The following is a 25,039-nucleotide window of genomic DNA, read 5'->3' as shown; positions in this document are numbered from 1 at the left end:
AGAACACTAAAAAGACTTGACCTTCTCAACAAACATTATATACTTAGCTTAAGGAGAAAAAAAGACAACCAAGGATCAAGGAATGTTTAAAAGAGTTAGACTTTTTCAACAGAAGCTTAAAGTGAAATCAAGATCATCAACTTTTTCAAGTGTAAACAATTTTATGTTCACTATAAAACATGTTTAGAGAGACATTATGTTGTATGCTCTGTTCTACTGCTTGTAAAATTCCGGAAAAATCATGACAAATCTTAGAATATTAAAAAAACATAAGTTTATATGTATGTTTTTGTCGAAAACATACCCGTTATGGAGATATCAAGATTCCATCATGGGGGGGGGTTATTGTCAACTGCAGATAGACTCGTCGTAGAGCCTGCTCTACCAACCGGAAAATTCTGGAAAAGTCACGACAAATCATAAAATATTAAAAGAACATAAGTTTATATGTATGTCTTTGTCGGAAAACATACCAGTTTTGGAGATATAGAAAAACATGACAAGAATGTCATGTTTTATACTGGTTCCTGCGCCGATTTTCATGTTTTAAGAGTGCAAATATATGTATTCAAGGTCCAGGAATTCGAATCTGGTTTTAGATTTATTATCCGATCAATATTTGAGGAGCTATAGCGCAATTTTGTGTTTATCATATGTTAAATGTGCCATATCTCATTAGAATCTCATCCAACAAAGAATCTAATTAGATATTCGAACTCCCCAACCTCGAATCCATAGGAGTACACTTTTAGATTATTAAAATCCATGCAGAAATGACCCGAAATATCTCCTACCTATGTTTTGAGGAACTTTGACTCGAAAATCCCAAGTCCAGCAGTCACATGATGTCATGTGACATGTTGAACTTCTGTTTCGAGCACAACGTTGATTCTTCTTCATCACCACCATCATTCTTCCCCTCCCCATCCTCCCCCTCCCCCTTTCTTGCCCTCCAGGCCTGTAATATGGTAAGTAACATCCCCTTCACCTTCCTAGCTCTCTCCCAGCTGATTCTAAGCTGGTTTAGGATGCTTTTTTGCCTATTTTGGACGCTTTTTTGGGGAATTTTTGGAGGCTTATTTAGGGGGATACTTGGGGAGATATTTGAGGGGATACTTGGGGGATATTTGAGGGGATATTTGGAAGGATTTTGGGGATTCTTTGGTTAATGGTGAGTGCTCTCTATCTCTGTATGTTTTCATTCATACTCATTTGTTTCTTGTAGACTATTCATTTTCTCATCATCACTCCCTCATCCTTTTGTATAGATTGTATCCAATGTATTATATTTACTATGCTAATATAATCACTTTGTTGACTTATTCATTCTTGAGCCTCTTATTATTGTCTTAGTTGACCTTGAGTGTCTTAAATATGTACTTGTGTGACTTTAATATGACTTTTTACTAATCTATCTGTATGTCAACATTTTGATGTCTATGAGAAAGACATCAACTAAGTACAGTTTAAGTAACTTTTAAGTCATTTCCAGGAACCTCAAGACATACTGTACAAGCCTAAGTATCATTAAGAAGATTCAGACAGGTCCCTGTTCTTAATTGTTTCTTAAACTGTCATTAAGAACAATTAAGAAAAAAACATTTTTCCTGATGTAGAAACAAGGCGAATGGACAGGAACTGAATGAGCAATCCTAAGGTCATCTGTGGACAGACTGTAAGAAGCTATATTGAGTTCTAATAACTTGTACTCACCTGTGGACAGACTGTAAGAAGCTAAGGCCTCTGAAGCGTCCACAGGGAAGTTCAACCATACATGACTAAGCTATCATGTGACTAAACTCGTCTGCATATCTCTAAGTCCACCAACTACACTTGTAGACTGCTTGCTCACTCTAACAGTCGCCCTCCTTGTTCTTGGTGGATGGTTGCCTCCCACACGCTTCCACTCCGGTTCTTGGAACATGATGATGTCCACATATCCGGCACACTTGTCCAATATGATAGAGGTGGTTTCCCAACTCTTACGCGTATTGAATGATATAATCGTTAAATATTGTAATGAACGTGGTGCAGATTGTTTAGATCTGCTAATAGTATTATTGTCTTCTTCAGTTGTGCTATTCATTCAGAAGAGGATGGGATTTCGATGATTTGCTCGTTGTCTAGTTGATGTGCTGTTAAGCCTAGAACAATAGCGGTTGCAGTGGCAATCCTAACGAGCCTAGAAGCAAGTCAATCGGATAGGAACTGACTGAGCAATCCCAAGGACAAACTGTGGACAGACTGTAAGAAGCTATATTGAGTTCTAACAACTTGTACTCACCTGTGGACAGACTGTAAGAAGCTAAGGCCTCTGAAGCGTCCACAGGGGAGTTCAACCATACATGACTAAGCTATCATGTGACTAAACTCGTCCGCATATATCTAAGTCCACCAACTACACTTGTAGACTGCTTGCTCACTCTAACACACCCCCTTGATCTAGCCAGTCTACTCAAGTCCCAATAGTAGAACAGCAAACTCAACTACCTTCTTTGCCACAGCCTGGGTCAAGATGTCGGCCACTTGCTCATGAGTCAAAACATACAAAGGATCTATGAGTCCTTCTTCAACAGCCTCCCGCAGCCAGTAGAAGCGCAGGTCTAGGTGTTTCATGCGTCCATGATGCTCTGGATTCTTGGCTACACTGATTCCTGACTTGTTATCAACGAAGAGAGTCGAAGGGAGTGTCGGAGGGAAGCCAAACTCGGTCAGGATATTCCTAGTCCACTTGATCTCTTTGCCAGCCTTGACGGCAGCAACAAACTCGGCCTCAGTGCTCGAGAGAGTCACAAATGGCTGGCGCTTAGAAGACCAACCTACAGCAGCACCCGAGACTAGAGTTACATAACCACCTGTAGCTCGACCTGTAGCCTTGCAGGCTCCGTGAGAGACATCCGAGTAGGTAGCACAACCTCTATATTTGAATGGTACACATGTATTATGCAAACATTATGCAAACAGTACTGTAAATATAATTTATATAATACATGTGTACTATGTAAATCATATGTAAATTTAAAATTTAATAAAGCCTATTTTAAGGCTTTTATTTGCATAAAGTTTAGATATGTTTTACATATTGCACATGTACTATGTAAATTATATTTATGGTAATGTTTGCATAATGTTTACATAATACATGTGTACCATTCAAATATAGAGGTTGTGTAGTGAACAGCTCTTCCGAGTCACTAGCTCAATAGACTAGCTTGTAGTGCATAGTGCTGATGAGATACCGGAATAAATGTTTGACTGCAAGCCAGTGAGCTGGAGCTGGGTTCGAGTTGAACCTCCTGAGATAGGAGACAGCATAGGCAATGTCGGGACGAGTCATAGTGGCCAGATACTGAAGAGCACCTACAGCATTGAGATAGGGAACTGACCTCATCTCAGCCTGATCCTCGAGTGAAGGAATAATGTCCGAGAGCTCAGATCCCGGAGTGAGTGGAGTGGATAGGGGATTAGCATCATCCATATTGAAGCGTTCTAGGAGCTCTTTGATGTAGTGCTCCTGCGAGAGGGAGATGGAGTGAGTAGAAGAGTCCTGAGTGACCTGAATACCCAGCAGAAGTGTAGTAGAGCCGAGATCACGGAGTTTGAAGTGTTTGGACAGTTCAGAGACAGCCGAGGCCATGGCAGCATCACTTTTCGAGACAAGAGTAATGTCGTCAATGAACACTGGCACAATGACCTTGATGTCACCTTTGGAGTAGATGTAGGTGGAGCTGTCGGAGCGAAGCCTAGTGTAGCCAATGCCTTCAAGGACACCCCGGAGTTTCTTATTCCACTGCCTGGCAGCCTGCTTGAGGCCATAAAGCAATTTATGGAGCCGAAAGACCATGTTAGGACTACCAATGTGATAGCCCTTGGGTTGGCGCATATAAATCTCCTCTTCGAGTTCCCCATAAGTAAAGGCAGAGGAGATGTCAATTGAACACATTTTGTAGCCTTCTCTAGCTGCAAGAGCAATAATGAGTCGTAGCGAGGCGGGACGGAATGTGGGTGCAAAGACCTCGGTGAAGTCAAATCCGGGACGTTGGGAATAGCCTTTAGCAACGAGACAAGCCTGGTAGTGCTCAATAGAGCCGTCGGCAAGTCGTTTGACTTTAAAGACCCGGCCAGAGTTGACTACCTTCTTGCCAGGAGGCAGTTCCATTAACTCCCAAGTGTTAGAGTGAGCAAGCAGTCTACACTTGGTTGTTGATGGACTTAGATATATGCGGACGAGTTTAGTCACATGATAGCTTAGTCATGTATGGTTGAACTCCCCTGTGGACGCTTCAGAGGCCTTAGCTTCTTACAGTGTATCCACAGGTGAGTACAAGTTATTAGAACTTAATACAGCTTCTTACAGTGTATCCACAGTTTGTCCTTGGGATTGCTCAGTCAGTTCCTATCCGATTGACTCGCTTCTAGGCTCGTTAGGATCGCCACTGCAACCTCTATCATTCTATCTTTAACACCAAGTTCTGTTAGCCTCGAGATTGAATATCTCAGTGTTGCAAGCCTCAGTCCAGCAATCCGAGTCAGGAGACTTCATAGCCAGTCTACAACTCCGGGGATCAGCACGTGAAACGGCTCCAGCAAACTCGACTTCACAATACTCAGAGTCAGCCAGCAGAGCAGCTTCGTCGTCAGAGTCAGAGTCATTACCAGCTAAGTCTGGTTGTTTGAGCTTCCACCATTGACCAGGAGGCTTCCGAACTCGCCCAGTTGTTAGAGTGAGCAAGCAGTCTACAAGTGTAGTTGGTGGACTTAGAGATATGCAGACGAGTTTAGTCACATGATAGCTTAGTCATGTATGGTTGAACTTCCCTGTGGACGCTTCAGAGGCCTTAGCTTCTTACAGTCTGTCCACAGGTGAGTACAAGTTGTTAGAACTCAATATAGCTTCTCCTTAATGTAGTGCTCCTGCGAGAGGGAGATAGTGTGATGAGAGCGATCCACCTGAATGCCTAGTAGTAGTGTGGTAGAGCCAAGATCACGGAGTTTGAAGTGTTTCGAGAGCTCAGTGACTGCCGAAGTCATAGCTGCATCGCTCTTCGAGACAAGAGTAATGTCGTCAATGAAGATAGGTACAATGACCTTGATGTGACCTTTGGAATAGATGTAGATGGAGCTGTCGGAGCGAAGCCTAGAGTAGCCAATACCCTCGAGAACACTCCAGAGTTTCTTATTCCACTGCCTGGCAGCCTGCTATTCGACTGTATACTCGTAAGTCCTCGGTGTATGGAAGATAACAACCATATTGTATTGTACCTGTATACTCGTAACTAGTACAAGTCAGTTCCAATAGAGAATAGAGAATAGAGAATACATACGTCCTCGGTGTATGGAAGATAACAACCGAAGACAAGTAAACGTGAGAAAGTAGAATATAAAGTGTTCAACGAAATCATGTGACAAGTACGCTATCTTTACCTTCAGTCCAACACACCCCCTAAAGATAGTAACGTAGGCTCATGTTACGTAGTAATGTTATTAGATAAGAGTTCCAAGAATGAAAGAAAGTCCGAGAATAAAAGAAAATGAAGAAGAAAGAGGAAGAACGAGAACAAACAGAAATATCATCAACTCACGGCAACACAACAACCCCTAACGTCTCGCGATGTTTCTCGAATACGGCTTTGGACAAAGGTTTGGTGAAAACGTCGGCTGGCATGTCAGAAGTGGAAATCCATTGGGCAGTGAGTTCCTTCCCCATGTATTGGCGCAGGAAATGGTGGCGAACATTGATGTGCTTTGTACGAGAAGTGATTGAGTCAGTAGTTGCAATTGATATAGCCGCAGAGTTATCGCAGAACACCGGGTAGGATTCCGGCACCTCTATGTGTATGAGAATAAGGAGCATTCTCAACCAGAGGGCTTCCTTCACGGCGTGCGCCAAGGCATAATATTCTGCCTCAGCAGAAGATAAAGCCACTGCCTTTTGTTTCACCGCTGACCATGATACGCAACAGCCCAGGAAGAAAAAACAAAACCCAGCCACACTGCGTCTTGTATTCGCATCGGAAGCCCAGTCTGAATCCGAAAACCCACCGTGATGGATATAGCCATTGATTTCCTTGGCGAGAGTAACCGTCCGTTGTCCAAAGCTCAACCCATATCGGCGTGTCCCGGCGAGATAGCGCAGCACTCCTTTAGCGGCAAGCATGTGTGTACGATTCGGCTGCGCATTGTGTTGTCCCAGAGCCATACACACATACGCTATATCCGGCCGGGTGCATATCGCAAGATAGAGAAGACTCCCAACGACACTTTGATAACTGACTGTGAGGTCATCATCTGATATCGAGGGCAGTGCTCCAGGCGGCGCAGGTTCCTTATCCGCAAGCTGACAATCGATGGGAATCGAAGCAGGTGGAGCCGTTGACATGCTCCATTTGTCCAATAACTCGGCAACAAAATGTTCCTGTGACAACCACAGGACACGCGATTCTCTATTGCGAATAATTCGACAGCCAAGATATAGACTTGCTTCACCCAGGTTGATGACAGTGAGGCGTTTCTGTAATTTGGAGATGAACCAGAGATACAATTCCTTGTTTGTGGCAGCTGTCAATCCATCGTCAACATGCACTGGAATATAGAGACGCAAGGGTTTGTTGTTGCTAGGCATCGGAATTGAGACGTCCGGAGGTGATGACCACTCTCCAAAGAAAAACGCATGGTCCACCTCGATCCGCTCGAGACCAATCTCTGTCATGACTGACCAGAGAAGCTGGTAGAATTCGTATGCCGCTTGACGCAGGCCGTACAGTGCCACATTCAGCTTGAGTACCAGCCTTGGATCGTCGAGAGGATAACCAGGAACCTGTCGTATGTAGATGTCGCGCTTTAACTTTGCATGTAGGAACGCTGTCTTGCAGTCCCAGCTGTACAGCTCCAAATCCTGAACTGCTGCCAATGCTAACACGACTCTAATACTTGCCATTCGTGCCACCGGTGCGTAAGTCTCTCCGTAATCCTCTGGCCGCTGACTGTAGCCTTTAGCCACTAACCTAGCCTTTTCTTCACCCTCTCTTGGTCTTCCCAACTCGTCATGCTTGAAAGCGTAAACCCAACGTACTGCTATAGCCTTTCGTCCCTGTGGTAGCTCAGAAGGTTCAAACGCACCCATTTCCACTAAACCATTATATTCTCTATCCATCGCCTTACGGAACATTTCCCAATCACCTCGTCCTCTAGCCTCTCGATAATCCTCAGGTGCCTTGGTATATCCGAAGGATGTTGCCATCATCGATGTTGAAGCAGGATAGAAACATGCCATAGCCAAGAATATATTCTCGCTGAGATCCATTCCCATCTGACCAAACTCCGACATATAATGATCCTGCAGGATGTCGTCAAGTGCACCATAAGCAACAAGTGCCTGGACACTGTCAAGCGAGAACTTCGGATCACTTCCCATGCATCGTTTTTTCCGTGCTGTTGCTCGTGCCATTAGCTCCTTATAATAAGCATCTCCCTTGGCTGTTCTGATTCGATTTCGTGCTGGTCGCTGTGTTTGCTCGTTTGAGTCACCCCCCACTGTTGGAGAAACAGGCAAGTTTAAGGAACGAGGAACACCAAGTCGACCAGGGCGAAGCTCATCAAAGATGACATCCGCTGAAAAAGTATAAGAACCAGACAAAGAACGGACCCGCCAGCCCTTGCGACCCTCTTCATACCCAACAAAAATAGCCTGATATCGGCGTGGACCAGCCTTGGTGCGCTTTTCGGGAGGGATAACCGGATAGCAGACGCACCCCCATACACGGAGATGAGCCAAGTCAGGCTTAGACCCAAAGACCAATTCAAACGGAGTGATACCAGAAGGAAGAGTGGAGGTAGGTAAACGGTTGCGAAGATACTGGGTCGTAAGGATAGCGTCCCCCCAAAACTGATCAGTGAGACCAGAGGCAGCCAAAAGAGTCTGACAACCATCTTCGAGAGTGCGGATATAACGCTCAGCCTTCCCATTCTGATGGTGTGCATAGGGAGCCGTGACCTGAAGCCGAATACCAGAAGAACGGAGATGATCACCAAGGCGACCATCAGAAAGTTCCTTGGCACCGTCAAGACGGACAGCCTTGATGGAAACATGACACTGAGCATGTAAGAAGGCGCTAGCAAGAAGGAAAGAATTGAAAGCATCAGATTTCTTAGGCAGGAGGGTGGTGAAGCCATAGTTGGAGAAATCGTCAAGAATGGATAGAGCATGGATAGCACGAGACGGAGTCTGGACAGGCCAAGGCCCACACATGTCGATGTGTAATAGCTCACCAATACCGGAGGCACGAGCACCATGGAATGGGTGAGGTTGCTGCGCACCTTTACCGATGACACAAGAGGGACAGATCTCACGTGCGAAAGACCCAGTGTAAGAAACACCAGTTGCATAGTCCCGAGTAAGAGCCGCCCGAGTAGCGTCAAGCCCAAGATGTCCGAAGCGCTGATGCCAGAGGTCCGGAGTCAAAGCCGGTGACAGGAAAGCACTAAAAGAGGTCTCATCCCGAGTGATAGAGCGAAAAGTATTCACAAATGCACAAGTCACAAAGCTGAGGCCATGACGGAGCACCGTAGGTATCACAATCGGGGAAGTGACGTCAGGGACATTGATAGACAAACGAGCAGACCCAGAGGCAGTGAAAGAACAGTCAATGTTCTTGGAGACTAGACGCGACAGAGATAATATATTGACGGGAATCGAAGGCGAGAAGAGGCACCCCCGCAGGACAAGCCGTACATCATTACCATGACCATGGACAAGAAGAGAGACATCCCCACGTCCAAGTATTGGTAACAAAGATTGGTTGGCGGTAGACACAGGCAGGCGGAAACCATCATCAAACGAGGTGAAAAGGTCTTTATCCGAGAAGATGTGGTGAGTGGAGCCAGAGTCGAGCAATGCTTCAAAGCTCCCTGCAAAAGAATCATCATCGGAACTGATCGAAACATCGACTGACGAGGGATCACTCAAAGAATACAAGGACATGGCGAAGTCTGCATTGATCATGGTAGGGATAACAACATTGGCAGTACCGAGTTCATCGTCACCCCCAGAATCTACAACCAAATCTATAACACCCCCATCATCTGACAGAAGAGGTTCTTCCAAAACAGCATTAACATTGGCATGAAAACGGCGAGTATTGACACCACTATTGGCACCGGAAGAGGGTTCGCGACGAGGATAATTGTTGGAAGAGGAGGGACCGCCAGGAGTTGGGTTCGGAGCAGAAAACGAGCGAGAAGATTGAGGTTGATTAACACGTGCGGAAGAAGAGGTGGAAGTATGAGACGCCGGGAGTTTCCAACCCATAGCAAGAACCTGATCCAGAAGATCCTGTACGATCTTGAAGACATATGTGGTGGGAACGTCAGGGTTCTGAGTGAGGATAGCAATGGTAGAACACTTGAGCATAAGGATCGGGCCAGTGGCTGGCAAATTGGCGAAAAAGGTGGTGATCGCCAATGGGGCAGGTACAACAAAACGCGATGCACAGATGCGACTGTAGTCTGACAGCCAGAGATGACAGAAAGACTGTATGTCACCATTCACAGGCCGTGCCCGAGACAAAGAGTCCCAAATGGTCTTGCCGCCAATCCAATTCCTAGAAGAATACATCTTCCGTAAGGCGTTGTATAAGTCGCGCGCAGTACCCTGTTGCACCATCGAGATAGTACCAGCAACGAGTGGAGAGAGCTTGTTCAAAATGACATGCTTCACTTGTCCATCCTGTTGACGCCAGACACTAATCGCATCGAGTTCCTCAGTCGTGGGGGAAGGACTATGGGTGGACGGTAAATGGGAACAATCGAAGGATCAAAGGGGTCGTGCGCGTGATCGTATATGTGTCCAATGTAGCCCGCACCTTCGAGATATGAACGAAGATTGATGTCCCAAGTATCGAAGTTCGCCGTACCCTCCAGAATAGCCAGATGAGAAATGCTATTTACCAAACGATCTTTAGACGAAACTGAAGAAAAAGAAGAAACATTAGAAACAGGGGCGGAAGTACGATTATGTGAAAGAGGAACAGAAGGAAAAGGCATATGCGAAAAATTTTGAGAAAAAGGTTGATATGGTTGATACGAATTGAAAGGCATCGCTGCATACGGACTCTGAAAAGGCTGAAAGGTAAATGGGTACATAAAAGGTTGAGAAAAAGGAAGCTGGAAAGGTGATTGTTGCGAAATTGAAGGCCCGTGGGCGTGCTGAGGAGGAGGTACATGTGGGATGTTTTGTGACAATGGAGAATGCGTATTACTTTGACTTGAATTATTAAGATGCGGAGGAATATCGTGACGAGGAAAAGCTGAATGCAAAGGAGGCGAACGATTAATCAAAGGCGAAAAAGGTCCACTAGAATGAGGCTGCGAAACAAAAAATGGCATATTCCCTTGGGTATTTTGAACATCGCTCTCGGTCCACGGATTGCTGTCGAGCGCATCGGTCATAGACATCGAGGAAAAGGCACGATCGATATGTATATGCAAACCAGTCTCCGGAATATGTGTTGTATGCGGAGAGTGACCGCCTCGTCCCCCCCTACGCGCAGAAAAAGACATAGCCGTCGACAGACACGAAGCCAAAAAAGAAAAAAGAAAATACCACAAAATATCTCGCCGGGTATAGCGAGCTGATTCTTCCTATCGGACCTGAATATATGCGTCGATTTAATTATGCGGGGCCCATAACCTATTCGACTGTATACTCGTAAGTCCTCGGTGTATGGAAGATAACAACCATATTGTATTGTACCTGTATACTCGTAACTAGTACAAGTCAGTTCCAATAGAGAATAGAGAATAGAGAATACATACGTCCTCGGTGTATGGAAGATAACAACCGAAGACAAGTAAATGTGAGAAAGTAGAATATAAAGTGTTCAACGAAATCATGTGACAAGTACGCTATCTTTACCTTCAGTCCAACACCTGCTTGAGGCCATAGAGCAATTTACAGAGCCGAAAGACCATGTTAGGACTACCAATGTGATAGCCCTCGGGTTGGCGCATATAGATCTCTTCTTCGAGTTCTCCATAGGTGAAGGCAGAAGAGATGTCGACTGAACACATTTTGTAGCCTTCTCTAGCAGCTAGAGCAACAATGAGGCGTAGTGATGCAGGACGGAATGTAGGGGCAAAGACCTCGGTGAAGTCAAATCCGGGACGTTGGGAATAGCCTTTAGCAACAAGACGAGCCCGGTAGTGCTCAATAGAGCCGTCGGCAAGTTGTTTCACTTTGAACACCCAGCCAGAGTTGACTACCGGCAGTTCCATGAGCTCCCAAGTCCCATTAGCCTCAAGATTGAAGATTTCGGTGTTACAAGCCTCAGTCCAGCAATCCGAGTCAGGAGACTTCATAGCTAGTCTATAACTCCGGGGATCAGCACCCGAAACGGCTCCAGCAAACTCGACTTCACAGAACTCAGAGTCAGCTAGCAGAGCAGCTTTGTCGTCAGAGTCAGAGTCATTGCCAGCTATGTCTGGTTGTTTGAGCTTCCACCATTGACCAGGAGGCTTCCGAACTTGCCCAGTACGTCTAGGAACGTGAGGGGGCTCAAGAGGCGCTCCGGCAGTAGGAGGAGTGACTGGGAGTGGTGCATGGATTTGTGGAGGAGTGACTGGAGGAATAAAGGGAGGAATTACTGGAGGAATCAGCGGGAGAGGTGGTAAAGGTAGAACTGGCTTCTCTTCAGGAGGAACTGAAGCGGACGGAGTGGGAGTCTTAGGACGAGCAGGAGGGAAGTGATTATCACCCCCTTCATCCTGTAGAGGTGGCAGTCCCGAGTGTGATGATGTATCATTAGGAGTTTGTAGTGGCTCTGGTAGGCAAGCAAATGATGGGACAGCGTCGAGTTGGGCTTTAGAAGTGCCCGGAAAGTATCTCTTGTCAAAGTCAGCTCTCTCGGAGATCACGGTTCGCTTTGTGACTGGGTTGTAGAACTTCCAGCCTTTGTAGCCAGCCGGATAGCCTATAAAAACACACTTCTCGTAGTGAGGCTGGAGAGAATTGCGCTTATCTCGTTGTACATGGACATATGATGTGCACCCCCATACCCGGAGATGTGAGACATCAGGTTTTCGCTTATAGAAAGCTTGGAAGGGAGTAGTGCCCGAAAGCGAAGCAGTAGGGAGCATATTCCAGACATGGACCATAGACGAGATACATTCACCCCAGAAAGACCCAGGTAGCCGAGATTCCGAGAGCATGGCAGTGATCCTCTCTCCCATAGTCCTATTAGCGCGTTCAGCAAGACCATTCTGTTGAGGCCGGTTCTGAGTCGAGTGACATTGTTACGGTTTCGGTATTAGGAGCGCCGAAAGATCAATTGAAGATCCTGACAGTGGTCCTGATACCTATCTAGAAGCACACGAGGTCCCCTAGATGTGGGCACGACTAGACGTAGGCAAGACTAGTGGCCTAATCGCTAATCCTTCTATAGTTCGAGAACCGTACGAGATCAGAACTATAGAAAACACTCTAGCTAGACTTATCACGTAAACCTTTAACTGTTAAGGCTAACGGTAGCAGGAATCGCTTGGAGTGGATGACAACGAAGGTTTAGATGTGAGGATGATAATGGAGTAGATCTTATTACAGCTACACGGATGCCCTGTAAGAAGATCAAAGCTTGACTTTGATCCGCTGCCAGAAGTCCAGTTTAAATACAATCTATCTACCTATATAAATAGATGAAACGGAACAGATGTTACAGTAATCGATCTACGATAACTGCATGACAAGGTAAAACATAAATATGAGACGCGATACGAAACGAACTCGAAACATAGATATCAAACACGATATGAAACACTAGATGAAACAGAGATATAAAACTCAAACTGAAACGAAGAATGAAACTTCAATTATAAATAACTGTCACAAGGATCGGGTCGATGATCTAGAGATCTGACGATGAGGGAGGGAGAGCATTCTGGGGCCAGTCTGGATCCCAAGGTGTGATCCAGTCTTCATCGTCAGGATCCATTTCCCATCCTCCTCCGGACCATTTGATGTCCGCGGTTGGACCCATGTAGATAGCGTATGAGTCCTCGTTCATGAGTGAACGGATAAGCATTAGGAGGGAGGTAGCGTCAGCCGCTTCGAGATACGGATGGGAGAAGTGAAGATCGCAAGTAGTGCTGGGATAGATCTTCCAACCATGAAGCCAGGCTTCATTTAGATCATTCTCGTAAGTCCCAATATACATACCATGATTATCGTAAGCATGGATATATGGTACGTGGTTCCAGGCTTCGATCAGGATATCGTCGATAGAGGTAGAGCCAGTACGGGGAGGCGGAGGTAGATAGCTGGTGCCGGGGATGAGAGTATTAGAACAGTGGAAGTACCGATGTACGTTCATAACAGAAGTCTCTTGATGCCAGCAAGCTCAGTAAAGCTTATGAAAGCCTTAGACATATACTCGCCACCCTTATCATCCTGTAGAGCCCGCAGTTTGACTCCGAGTTGAGTCTCGGCCCAGGATTTGTAGACTTTGAAGGCTTCAAATGCCTCCGACTTAGCTTTGAGCAGATAGACAGCCCGGAAGCGCGTCGCGTTGTCAATAAAGGTGATCCAGTACTTGTCGCCTGAGTGTGAAGCGACTGGGAGTGGTCCGTGAAGATCTGAATGCACCAGCTCGAGAGGAGAGCGATTGTGGTTTAAGGAGGAGGGAAAAGGGAGAGAATGCATCTTGCCAGCCAGACAGGGCTCACAGATAGAGTCAGGGGATGAGTTAGACTCGAGTTTGAGCCCGGAAACTAGATCCTTACTGATCATAGACTTCACATCAGCGTAGTTGTGATGAATGAAGCGGCGGTGCCATAGCGAGAGGTCAACTGGGAGGGTAGAGACAGAGAAAGCAGTCTCAGAAGTCACAGTTTTTTTTTTTTTTTTTTTTTTTTTTTTTTTTTTTTTTGTAATCAACGGCTGTTCAAGCCTTCTATTCCAGCGATATAAGTACATGCGAACACTATGTACAACATGCTGAGAATACGGTTGCCATGACGCGTTACCATAAAAGAGAAAACATATCCTGCGCGACGAGGTCAAGCGCTAACGTAGAGAGAAAGAAAAAATAATGTTCGATCGAAAAAGATTGAAATACCGATATGCGGCCCCGGGAAACAAGCCAGCAGTCAGACACAAACATACCGACACTCCGGAACACGAGTCAAAATAACAAGCGGAGAGTAGACATAGAGAAATGAAAACAAACGATGGTAGGCCAAACCGGCGCTAACTCCCGAAACGCGTTTTGACGCGCGCTAATCACTTCTTAGGGAATTGGCGCCTCAGCCAATCCCTATCAAATCGGTTCTGCCAAAACAGACACGAAGTGTCCGTGGCAGAGTGGTTGTGCTTCGTCTTGCCTGCCGCACTACAGTTGACGCAAGACCGGGCGTCGGGTTCGCGCTTGGAATGGGCGCAATATTCTTGATGAGCCGCCTCGGAGTGAGGTAGCCCGCAGAGGGGACAGCGAATGCCTTTTGATCGGCATACAGAAGAGTGATGACCCCACCTCATGCACCGAGTGCACAAGGCAGAGCCGGGCCGTGGAGCTGCGCCGCGGATTTGACAGTTACGACCGCCGATGACGATCGTCTTGCCGATGTAGGAACGGGCCGAAGTGCCCGAGACAGAATCGCAAATGTCAACCCAAGCGACGCAAGTGTCACTGTGGGCTGATGTCCGCATGAAGCGGACGGCGTGCTTGATGGCAATGGAGAGTTCCTTGCCAACTGGCGAAATTGAAAGCGCATTGGTGAATGCGCTGCGTTGAGCGGACTGCCAAACCTTCGGCTCGGCAGGGATCATAGGCACGTCGATGACCTTCAAATAGGATGTCGAGGTGATGGGGGAGGATTTGATGGGCACGACGCCCGCGACGGTGACGAGACGCCGGATGTGTTTGAGGACACACGCGGTCTCGGAAGAATTAAGAACTCGGCTCGCGGCTATGAAAATGCTGGATCCAGAGTCCTCGGAATGTTCGAGAATGACGTCAGAATTGACATCATCCTGGAGGTGCTTGTTTATCTCAGCAAGCATAGCCGGGGAAATGTGACTAGCGCGGATAGAAGATCCGGCCGGTGGAGTGAGTTGCATGCCACGACGCGAAGCGCCGTGGCATGTATGACAAGCCCTACGTTTTCTGCCAGAGGGCTTAGACGCAGGGGCGATGGCGATGGCCGCGGGAGCGGCAGGAGCCTGAGGACGGGGCAGGGGCTGCTGTTTGGAGGGACGGTTGGCAGCGGCCTTGGCGTACGTGTTATTTTTGGAAGGGACCGAGGTACCCTTTCCAAAAACGGGTGGCTGGGGTGGAGGAAGGGGGGTCGGCTGTGCCGGCTTCGCCTTCTTCGATTTTCTCGGGGTCATGTCCATGTCGGCCGACGGAGACCGAGGCCGAGAGGGGGCTGTGCCCGAGGGAGTAGGAGGAGGGGGAGTTGGTTCGAATGCCGGTGGCGAGGGATCGACCATCCCGATTATCTTCGCAAGCTGCTCAGAAAACGAGCCGATGCCTGCGACGGAGGAGACGTTGTACCCATCAAGATTGCGATGTTTGATGAGAGTGTGTGTTGCTCGTAACATGCAGTCCACGAACTGCGAGTAGAGCGGGTGTTCGGCCTCGATATCATCAAGCATGATGATCGTGGTGTTGACAAGCTTGAGCATTCCCTTCTGACCAGCGGTCATGGTGCGGGAACGCCCAGTGGAAGGGGTGGAGGCCGGTGCCAGTGTCGGGGTCGACGGAAACGGTGCCGGAGATGGTTTGTCCAAGCCTCGGGAGTCCGAAGCGTAAGACAGGGGAGTGAAGGAGGAGTCTGGGAGCCCAGACTGCTTAGAAGGTGTTGGCGGAGACGCCGCCGGGAGCTCGAGTTCATCTTCCATGTTCCTCGCCGCTTGTAGAAGGGCACGTCCAACCGCACTGTTGAACATACCTTCCGGAATCTCTCCTTCGTCAGACCAGTCGCCCGAATCCTCAAAGTCTTCGCGCGTATCCATCGTAGAACGTAATGTATTGCTACTCAAGTACAAGCACTGAGGGGGTTATTGTCAACTGCAGATAGACTCGTCGTAGAGCCTGCTCTACCAACCAGAAAATTCTGGAAAAGTCACGACAAATCATAAAATATTAAAAGAACATAAGTTTATATGTATGTTTTAGTCGGAAAACATACCAGTTTTAGAGATATAGAAAAACATGACAAGAGTGTCATGTTTTATACTGGTTCCTGTGCCGATTTTCATGTTTTAAGAGTGCAAATATATGTATTCAAGGTCCAGGAATTCGAATCTGGTTTTAGATTTATTATCCGATCAATATTTGAGGAGCTACAGCGCAATTTTGTGTTTATTATATGTTAAATGTGCCATATCTCATTAGAATCTCATCCAACAAAGAATCTAATTAGATATTCGAACTCCCCAACCTCGAATCCATAGGAGTACACTTTTAGATTATTAAAATCCATGCAGAAATGACCCGGAAATATCTCCTACCTATGTTTTGAGGAACTTTGACTCGAAAATCCCAAGTCCAGTGGTCATGTGATGTCATGTGACATGTTCAACTTCTGTTTCGAGCACAACGTTGATCCTTCCTCATCACCACCATCATTCTTCCCCTCCCCATCCTCCCCCTCCCCCAAGGAGATGTAAGGATGATATGTGGATGAGTTTTGGGGGGATCTCTAGTCTTTGGTGAGTGCTTTTTGACTCTTCATCTTTTCATACTCATTTGTTACTTATAGAATCTCATTTCTCATCATTTTCCCCCCATTTTCCATTTCTACTCCCCTGGCTGCTGTCATATCCCTCTTGTCCGCTTTTTTCAGGGTCTATTTCCTCTTTAGGAAGTCTGTATTATATATGATGTATTGTATTTACTATATGAATATAATTCTTTGTTCCTTATGCATTATGATGTTCCTTATGATTGAGCTTATACTCTCTTACATCTTCTTACTGTCTTAAGTACTTACTTATGCAACTTAAGATAAATCCTCATGACTTATGATAATCTTGAATCTTATGACCATATTGTAACTTATGTACTTATGATTTACATAAGTATTGCATAAGTCAGAACCTCAGACGGTGACATGCCTTATGCAAAAATGACTTACAGTGACGGACAAAACTGTTGCAATGTTTTTAACACCTTCAAAGATACTATTATAGCATGTGACAAACTAACCGTGACATCACGTAATTAACATCATTCGAAAGCCATGCTTCTTGGCTTTAATTCAATAGTAATACCATTATGTAATTCTAAATATTTGTCAAAATACTGGCAATTTACTAACAAAGATGCATTGCAACAGTTTTGTCCCTCTCATTCACCAAGTACAAATCTCTATGTTTAGTACTTAGTATAGCCTCCCTTTGCCTTGAGTACAGCTTCTACCCTTCTAGGCATACTCTCTATCAAATTCTGACACACCTCAGGCTTTATATCATTCCACTCCTTATCCACTCTTGTCCAAAGTTCTCCAATTCCCCTAGGTGCTTCTTCATACTCTTCAAGCTTGATTTTGAGGTGGTCCCAGAGATGTCCAATTGGATTGAGATCTGGAGACTGTGCTGGCTATGGCAGCAAATCAATGTTGTTCTCTTTGAACCAGTTTTGGGCCTTTTTAGACTTGTGCTTGGGGTCATTGTCCTGCTGAAATATGAAATCCTCCCTTTCTTTCCCATAATACTCTACACTATCCTCCAGATGTCCTCCAAAATGCTAACATATAGATCAGCATCCATTTTACCTTTAATTTGGCATGCATAGCCACATCCCTCCCAAAACATACAACCCCACATCATCAAAGAACCTCCTCCAAACTTCAAAGTCCCAGACACCAGTCTATCACTCAAGCCTTCTCCATCCCTTTTCCACACCCATTTTCTTCCATCTGACCCCAAACGATTAATCTTTGTTTCATCAGACCATACTATCCTTTTCCAGTCTTCTATAGTCCAGTTTTGACAAGCTAAAGCCCAGTCCAAGCGATCCTTGTGGTGTTTGGCCTTGAGCAAAGGACGTTTAACCTTTACTACAGCCTTCATACCAGCGCGGGAAAGAGTTCTATGTATGGTCTTTGTAGAAGTTGAGTGGGGCAAGCTGTTGGCAAGTAGTCTCTTGACTTGAGAAGCGTTGTCAGCCTTTTGAGAGGTGATTAAGCGAACAGCGTAGCGGGTATCAGAAGATGTAAGCAGTCTAGGACGACCACCTGAGGATATAGCAAGGTTGGGACGGTGCTTGGATCTAATTCTGGATATAGTGGAATGATGTATGCTGGTAGAAGTAGAAATTTCATGAGCTGATGCTCCTGAATCAAGCAAATAAAGGATATGAGAGCGCTGACTTGGAGTGGGGGGCTTCATTGTAAAGAATCATGCCAAAGATGCTCTGTATATATACTCAAAGTGTGGCTGTGCTGACTTTTCATCTTTGTTGAATGTGGCTGTGCTGATTTTTCAAGTCAGTCAACAGAGTCAGGTGACTTTATACTTGGTGAATGAGAGGGACAAAACTGTTGCAATGCATCTTTGTTAGTAAATTGCCAGTATTTCGACGAATATTTGAAATTACATAATGGTATTACTATTGAATTAAAGCCAAGAAGCATAGCTTTCGAATGATGTTAATTATGTGATGTCACGGTCAGTTTGTCACATGCTATAATAGTATCTTTGAAGGTGTTAAAAACATTGCAACGGTTTTGTCCGTCACTGTATACTGACTTATGATTTTTATAAGTTTGCATAAGTCAAATTTAAATCACTTTACCTTTTCCTGATGTGTAGTCAGCTCCCCAGCGCCTAATATCCCTGTTGAAGATCAGCCCTTGGCCGTTTGATGCCCACAGCGCGGCGTGAAGCTGTCCCAGAGGATGGTGGAGAGCCTCGAGTATTTAGGCCGTCCTGTCGCCGACCTCGCTACTTCGGACATCCTGGGTGTACCAAGGACTTACAACGAAGCCATGAAGCACTCTGACCTTTGGTTGCCAGCGATGATCAAGGAGTTGAAGATGATGAGAGAGAAGGGGGTGTTTAAATTGGTTCCCCATCCCTCTGGGAAGAACATGGTTAAGTCCAAGTGGGTCTTTGCTAACAAGTTTAACGAGGCGGGCGAGATCGTCGACCGCAAGGCACGTCTGGTAGCCAAGGGTTTTACCCAGATTCTTGGTGAGGACTATGACGAGACATATGCCAGCGTTGCGAGGTTGGAATCGGTCCGACTTGTTTGCGCAACGGCCACCTCGCTGGGTATGCGCCTGTGGCAGTTGGATTTTGTATCTGCCTTCCTTAACTCTGACAATGTCTTCGAGATTTTTATGGAGCAGCCTCCGGGATTTGAGGAAGGGGGAGATATGGTTTGGCTACTCCTCAAAACCCTATATGGCACAATGCAGGGTGCACATGACTGGGCATTCAACCTCAACTGAACTTATGAAGGCCACGGTTACTACATATCGAAGGCCGACCCTCAAATACGTTCGAAAGTTCAAGGCGATGAATTCACTTTAACTTCCACCTGGACTGACGACATACTTGGCGCATCGTCAACTGAAGCAGGGGAAATGAAGGCTAAGGAGGAATTGGGGAGAAGTTATGAGGTGAAGGATTTAGGCGCTGCACGGTTCATTTTGGGTATGAGAATCGAGCGAGACGAAAAGACAGGTAATGTTCGCTTAACCCAACGAGCATATAGCGAGCGCATCTTGGAATGCTTCAACATGGCTGACGCTCAGCCCAAACCCACTCCTCTCTCTCCTGGTCTCACTTTATCCGTCGACGACTTGCTGTAGAATGACACTGAAATCGAGGAGATGAAACTCGTACCCTACTGAGAGGCACTGGGTTCCTTGATGTGGCTACAGGTAGCTACTCGACCGGATCTCTCTTTCGCCGTCAACCTTCTGTCTCGCTATGCTAATAACCCAGGCAAAGCACACTGGAGCACACTGAAACACTGTCTCGCATATATCAAAGGTACACTCGACCATGGCATCACTTATTACTCCGGCACCAGTCTACAACCTTATGGTTTTGTCGACACTGATTACGCAGGCGATGGAGACACTAGGCAATCCACTGAGGGCCACATCTTCTTTGTGGCTGGAGGACCCGTTTCCTGGGCAAGCTGACGTCAGGAAACTGTAGCCACGTCAACCGTAGAGGCTGAATACATGGCCTTCTCTCGTGCAACTCAGCAGGCCATCTGGCTAGGCAAATTCCTCCACGAGACTGGCCTTCCATACTCCAACCCCATCACTATCTACACCAACAACAACGGAGCTATATCTAACACGCAAAATGAGAGGAACCACCGCCGCACCAAGCACATCAATATCAAGTATCATTTCATAAAAGAAAAGGTTGCTGATAAGACGGTTACTTTCACTTATATCCCATATTCCAACAACACTGCCGACATCCTTACGAAGCCACTCCCGTCACAAGCCATAGCATGTCACTGCTCGAGTATTGGTTTGTATATACCCGAGGTGCCAAACCAGGGGGAGTATTGAGGAGGTCCGACACCTCGTCCAACAATGATCCTGAACTTACATTTCCTTTTCAGGTCAACAATACTATTTTTACCATTCTACATTCTTTCTCTCTTTTCGTCCTTTCCGACCTTTCATATTCCGACATAGCTGAGCTATTCATTCCTTCGTTTGACTATACAGTTCTTTACACGGCATGTATTGCCGAGGTACATATACACCAGCCACCGTTTTTACTTATGCCTCAGTGAACTCTACCTTCGTAGTCACTGAGGTACGTATATTATGTTTGTGCTATATACCATGTACTTATCACACTCCGTAGTTGTTACTTCCCTTAGGTGAATACACTATTAGTGAACTCTACCTTTGTAGTCACTGAGTTGTTACTTCCTTTACAGAGGAGGAAAGAGCTCCCATTACTAGGCAAGTTCTGGATGCTTTCATTGCAGCGCTAGCCGGCTCACACTCAGACGGTACAATCAACAATTACATCTGCGGATTTTGAGCCTGGCACCTTCTACATGGACTCAAATGGGATCCAAGCAAGGCGGAGACAGACCTCCTCATTTGAGGCACTCAGAAGATAGCGCCAAAGTCTTCGGTGAAGGAGAAAAGGAACCCGTTCACAGTCAAATATATCACCACTCTCAAGCACCACCTCGATCTCACACTTCCCCTCGATGCCGCAGTCTATGCCTGTCTCACCACACACAGCCTTTTATGGTACAGCCCGGCTTGGAGAACTTACGGTCAAGTCTTTGAAAGCCTTCAACCCCGAGCAGCACATCAAGATTAGCGACGTGCAGGATGTCATCAACCGCAACGGCCTCAAATCAAAGGTCTTCCATATTCCAGTCACAAAAGTTGCCAAGAAGGGAGAAGATATCTACTGGTCAAAGCAGAACGGCGACTCTGATCCAGAGGCCACCTTCAATAACCACATCATCGTCAACTCTCCTTCTCCCAACCAGCATCTGTTTGCGTACCAACATGGCTCCTCCACTCGTCCTCTCACGAAAATCTTCCTACACAAACTATCCCAGGCTGCCAAGCAAGCAGGACTCGAACCCAAGAAAGGGCATGCTATCCGCATAGGCTTGACACTCGAATATCTGCTGCGAGGTGTACCCCTAGAAGCAATGAAGCATAAAGGGAGGTGGGCAAGTGAGGCTTTCTCCAGGTATCTCACAAAACACGCCCAGATAATAGCCCCGTACATGCAAGCCATCCCGGAGAACCAGCCCCCCCCAAACGTCGAGATCCCTAGGCTGGTCCGATAATCATCCCACCTCCTTTCATTTTATCTCACTCGTTTCCCATTCTCTTCCTTAACAACAAACGGCGATCTTGTGGACTCACTCCTAGACTTAAAGGGGGCCGAGGAACCCTCAACGGGTCATGAGAGCGACTAGGTGGCTTGGGTGTCGCGATTTCCTTTCGGCCCCCAGAGAAACACCCTGCCAGGCAGGGGAGCTGTCCAGGGCTCTCGCCCATCTCTTATACATACCACACTGATCTTCTTATCTTCAAATATATCTTTTGCTGACTCTATACACGTTTGACAAAGATGTGTAGGACCATGGTTGACTGGACGCTGCCAGTAAACACCTATGTCCACCATGTGCTCCAGCAAAGCCAGAGTGGGAGAGTGGTGATGCGGGCACGCAGGGTCCCACTCACTTGAATGACAATTAAAATCCCCCCCCCCCACATACGAAAAATGGGGAAGGGAATCCACCTTGCCACCCAGAAACTGGATAGCACAGCGATTCGAATCAGAATAAATGTTCATGAGAAACACCACATCATTTCCCCCCGGATGAAGAGAAATGACCTGAATGTCCTCATGGTCAAGAAGATCCGTGCGAAGCGCGGGTCTAAGTTTAGCTAAGCGTCGGTGGACATAAGTCAACACCCTTGCCTCGTGATCACCTGTGACCTTGGATTCCAACAGAATCCAATCCGGATGTCGGGGCGAACCCCATACAGGATCTCCATCTTACAACCTCTATATTTGAATAATACACATGTTTTATGCAAACATTATGCAAACATTACCGTAAATATAATTTACATAATACATGTGTACTATGTAAATCATATGTAAATTTAAAATTCAATAAAGCCCATTTTAAGGCTTTTATTTGCATAAAGTTTAGATATATTTTACATATTGCACATGTACTATGTAAATTATATTTACGGTAATGTTTGCATAATGTTTACATACAACATGTGTATTATTCAAATATAGGGGTTGTGTCTGGTGAAACCGTGGAGATAGTGTGCCTAATCAATCGCCTAGGAGGCTCTTGGAAGAATAAGACGTCAATATGTTTCAATGTCTGTAGGAGAGTGTCAACATGAGGATAGGATCTATTCACATTTTGACAGAATACACTAATATCACTAATATTACCCCTAGGAGACCTAGGCATAATTAAATGACATTAGTTTGAGAATGCGGATGTCCACTACGAGAGGGGCGTACCTGGGAGTTCCTATTCTTGATCCAATCACCATCGAAGCGATGAGACCAGAAGGGGCAAGCCCTAGCAGAAGCCGCGTGCTCTCCGGCACAGTTGCGACAACGCGGGGGATGGGGACAACCCACACCATCAGCGGTGGGTTCCCAGGAAGGGTTAGCCTTGGGGTTACCTTGGCAGCACGATGCTTGAGCCCGATGGGCATCAGAGGCGTGCGGATCATTACAATGAGCACACAACTGAGAGCGCGCCTTGCAGGAAAGCATGGAATGTCCCCAAATCCAACAGTGTTGGCATAAGGAAACCCCACAGTTGGGACTAGCCCCCACAATGCGGAAGGATTTGTCACCAAATTGAATGGTCTTCCCGACGAGTGTCTTTGCAGACTGGCCCGCCTGAGAATCCCAGATCTCAAAGTAAGCGGTTGCAGTATCAGCACACTTGGAGTTAGAGACAAGCCGAGGCTTGCCTGCAAGGACGATGTCCCCGAACAAAGGGGAAGCCCCCAATGCAGCGACGACGGCGTCTGGAGATGTTGGTGTCCTACCTGACGAAAAATGAGGAACATGCAACACCTTAAGATAAGATGTCTAATGAGGAAGCAAGACTGTGAATGCCGCCACAGGTTTCGGGAGGAAGTCAGACCGCAAGATCTTAGAGACCACGTCCAACTGAGAATTGGAAGCTGCAAGGTCGGTCACAATCGACCAGCCCCCGTAAGCAGCACAAGTGGACTCAACTCGGAGTCCAGAACCCTGAGCCGAGAGTTTGGAATTGCTCACAAGAGAAGGATCCTGAGATGCTGCCCTAGACGCAGAACGCGCATCAGAGAGCCTGCCCCGCAAGGGGGGGAAGACCAGGAGCCCCCAGAGGGCGGCGGTGGCATAGATGCCCCACGCCCGCGGCCGCGAGGGGGTCAAGAGGGAGTCGGCAAACATGTTGGTAACACGATCAGAGCGATCAGAGTCCCCAAGGAACAGCTGTGGGCACAAAAAGCAACGACGGGAAGGTGTTTACAGTTGTTTGGTTCCTTGATGGTAGTGGTACCGGTCAAAGAAGCGATGGACAATAGTAGGTTGAAAGGTGAAGCTTTTTCAAAATTCAAAATGTTTCTATTATGCTAATCACATCTCAAATATTTCTTTGTATATGTATAACACTTCAACATTTGCTCGAGTTGTTCCCTGTGCTGAGATGTGCAATTTTTGGCATTTCCCTCTCAAAAATTGGACAATACTGACCCCCTGTAGAATCATCAAGAATAGAAAACATTTGTGAAGTCATGATAGAGCAATACAGAACACTACAGGTACATAAAAGAACATCCACCATTGTAGATCATCAACCTACCATCTGATCCTTCTCATCTTCACCAAATGGCCATCACAAACTCCCTCCTTGACCTGCCACCTCTCAACTACCTGCCGCTGTTCAAAAATATGGTCAATTAGCGCTCTCACTCACATATACATGCAGAGCCTCCCAAAGAAGCCATGGATGGTCCAGTGGGAATATCCCCCTCCTCGAGACCAAAATGTGTGTGCCCTTCCCCTGTAATCAACACAACCTCTATATTTCAATAATACACATGTATTATGCAAACATTATGCAAACATTACTGTAAATGTAATTTACATAGTACACATATATTATGTAAAACATATATAAATAAATAATTCAATAATATTCATTTTAAAGGTTTTGTTTGCATAAGGTTTAGATATGTTTTAGATAATATACATGTACTATGCAAATCAAAATTACGGTAATGTTTGCATAATGTTTGCATAATACATGTATATTATTGAAATATAGAGGTTGTGCAAGGAAACTTCACTTGTAGACTCAAGAAGACACAAAAACTCACATTAAAACCCACTTGATAGCCCTCCTTCTTGAAATCTCCCCCAAGGTGGCTTATGGTAGCCAACTTGGCTCTGATCTTCTCCCAGTCCCTTGAAACATCCCTCCTCAATCGGTGGTGGATACAGGCACTGCACGGCATGACATAATACAAAAACATTTGGGGGAAAATGAGT

At 46.2% G+C, this 25,039-nt stretch overlaps 5 protein-coding genes across 5 annotated transcripts; 1 reads left to right on the top strand and 4 right to left on the bottom strand.

Moving 5' to 3' along the window:
• Window positions 1-2,457: 2,457 nt before the first annotated feature.
• On the bottom strand, window positions 2,458-3,532 carry AGABI2DRAFT_58688 (hypothetical protein; the record flags this gene model as incomplete). The annotated part of the gene is made up of 3 exons (XM_006454811.1): window positions 2,458-2,917; window positions 3,089-3,093; window positions 3,209-3,532. Coding segments are annotated over 3 exons (789 nt in total), but the record flags the coding sequence as incomplete, so codon positions are not given.
• Window positions 3,533-13,549: 10,017 nt separating this feature from the next.
• AGABI2DRAFT_45246 (hypothetical protein) lies at window positions 13,550-13,870 on the bottom strand (the record flags this gene model as incomplete). Its single annotated transcript, XM_006453694.1, has 1 exon — window positions 13,550-13,870. A coding segment is annotated over one exon (321 nt), but the record flags the coding sequence as incomplete, so codon positions are not given.
• Window positions 13,871-14,269: 399 nt separating this feature from the next.
• Window positions 14,270-15,049, bottom strand: AGABI2DRAFT_61532 (hypothetical protein; the record flags this gene model as incomplete). The annotated part of the gene is made up of 1 exon (XM_006454810.1): window positions 14,270-15,049. One exon carries the CDS (start codon window positions 15,047-15,049, stop codon window positions 14,270-14,272), a length of 780 nt encoding a protein of 259 aa, XP_006454873.1.
• Window positions 15,050-21,017: 5,968 nt separating this feature from the next.
• AGABI2DRAFT_176277 (hypothetical protein) lies at window positions 21,018-22,198 on the top strand (the record flags this gene model as incomplete). Its single annotated transcript, XM_006454809.1, has 2 exons — window positions 21,018-21,785; window positions 22,082-22,198. Exons 1-2 carry the CDS (start codon window positions 21,195-21,197, stop codon window positions 22,196-22,198), a joined length of 708 nt encoding a protein of 235 aa, XP_006454872.1. The 5' UTR covers window positions 21,018-21,194.
• Window positions 22,199-22,954: 756 nt separating this feature from the next.
• Window positions 22,955-23,587, bottom strand: AGABI2DRAFT_62736 (hypothetical protein; the record flags this gene model as incomplete). The annotated part of the gene is made up of 1 exon (XM_006454808.1): window positions 22,955-23,587. A coding segment is annotated over one exon (633 nt), but the record flags the coding sequence as incomplete, so codon positions are not given.
• Window positions 23,588-25,039: the final 1,452 nt, after the last annotated feature.

Source organism: Agaricus bisporus (genome assembly GCF_000300575.1).
Source record: "Agaricus bisporus var. bisporus H97 unplaced genomic scaffold AGABI2scaffold_1, whole genome shotgun sequence".
Lineage (NCBI taxonomy): Eukaryota > Fungi > Basidiomycota > Agaricomycetes > Agaricales > Agaricaceae > Agaricus > Agaricus bisporus.
The sequence above is the reverse complement of the archived record's forward strand: the minus strand, read 5'-3'. Positions and strand labels throughout refer to the sequence as shown.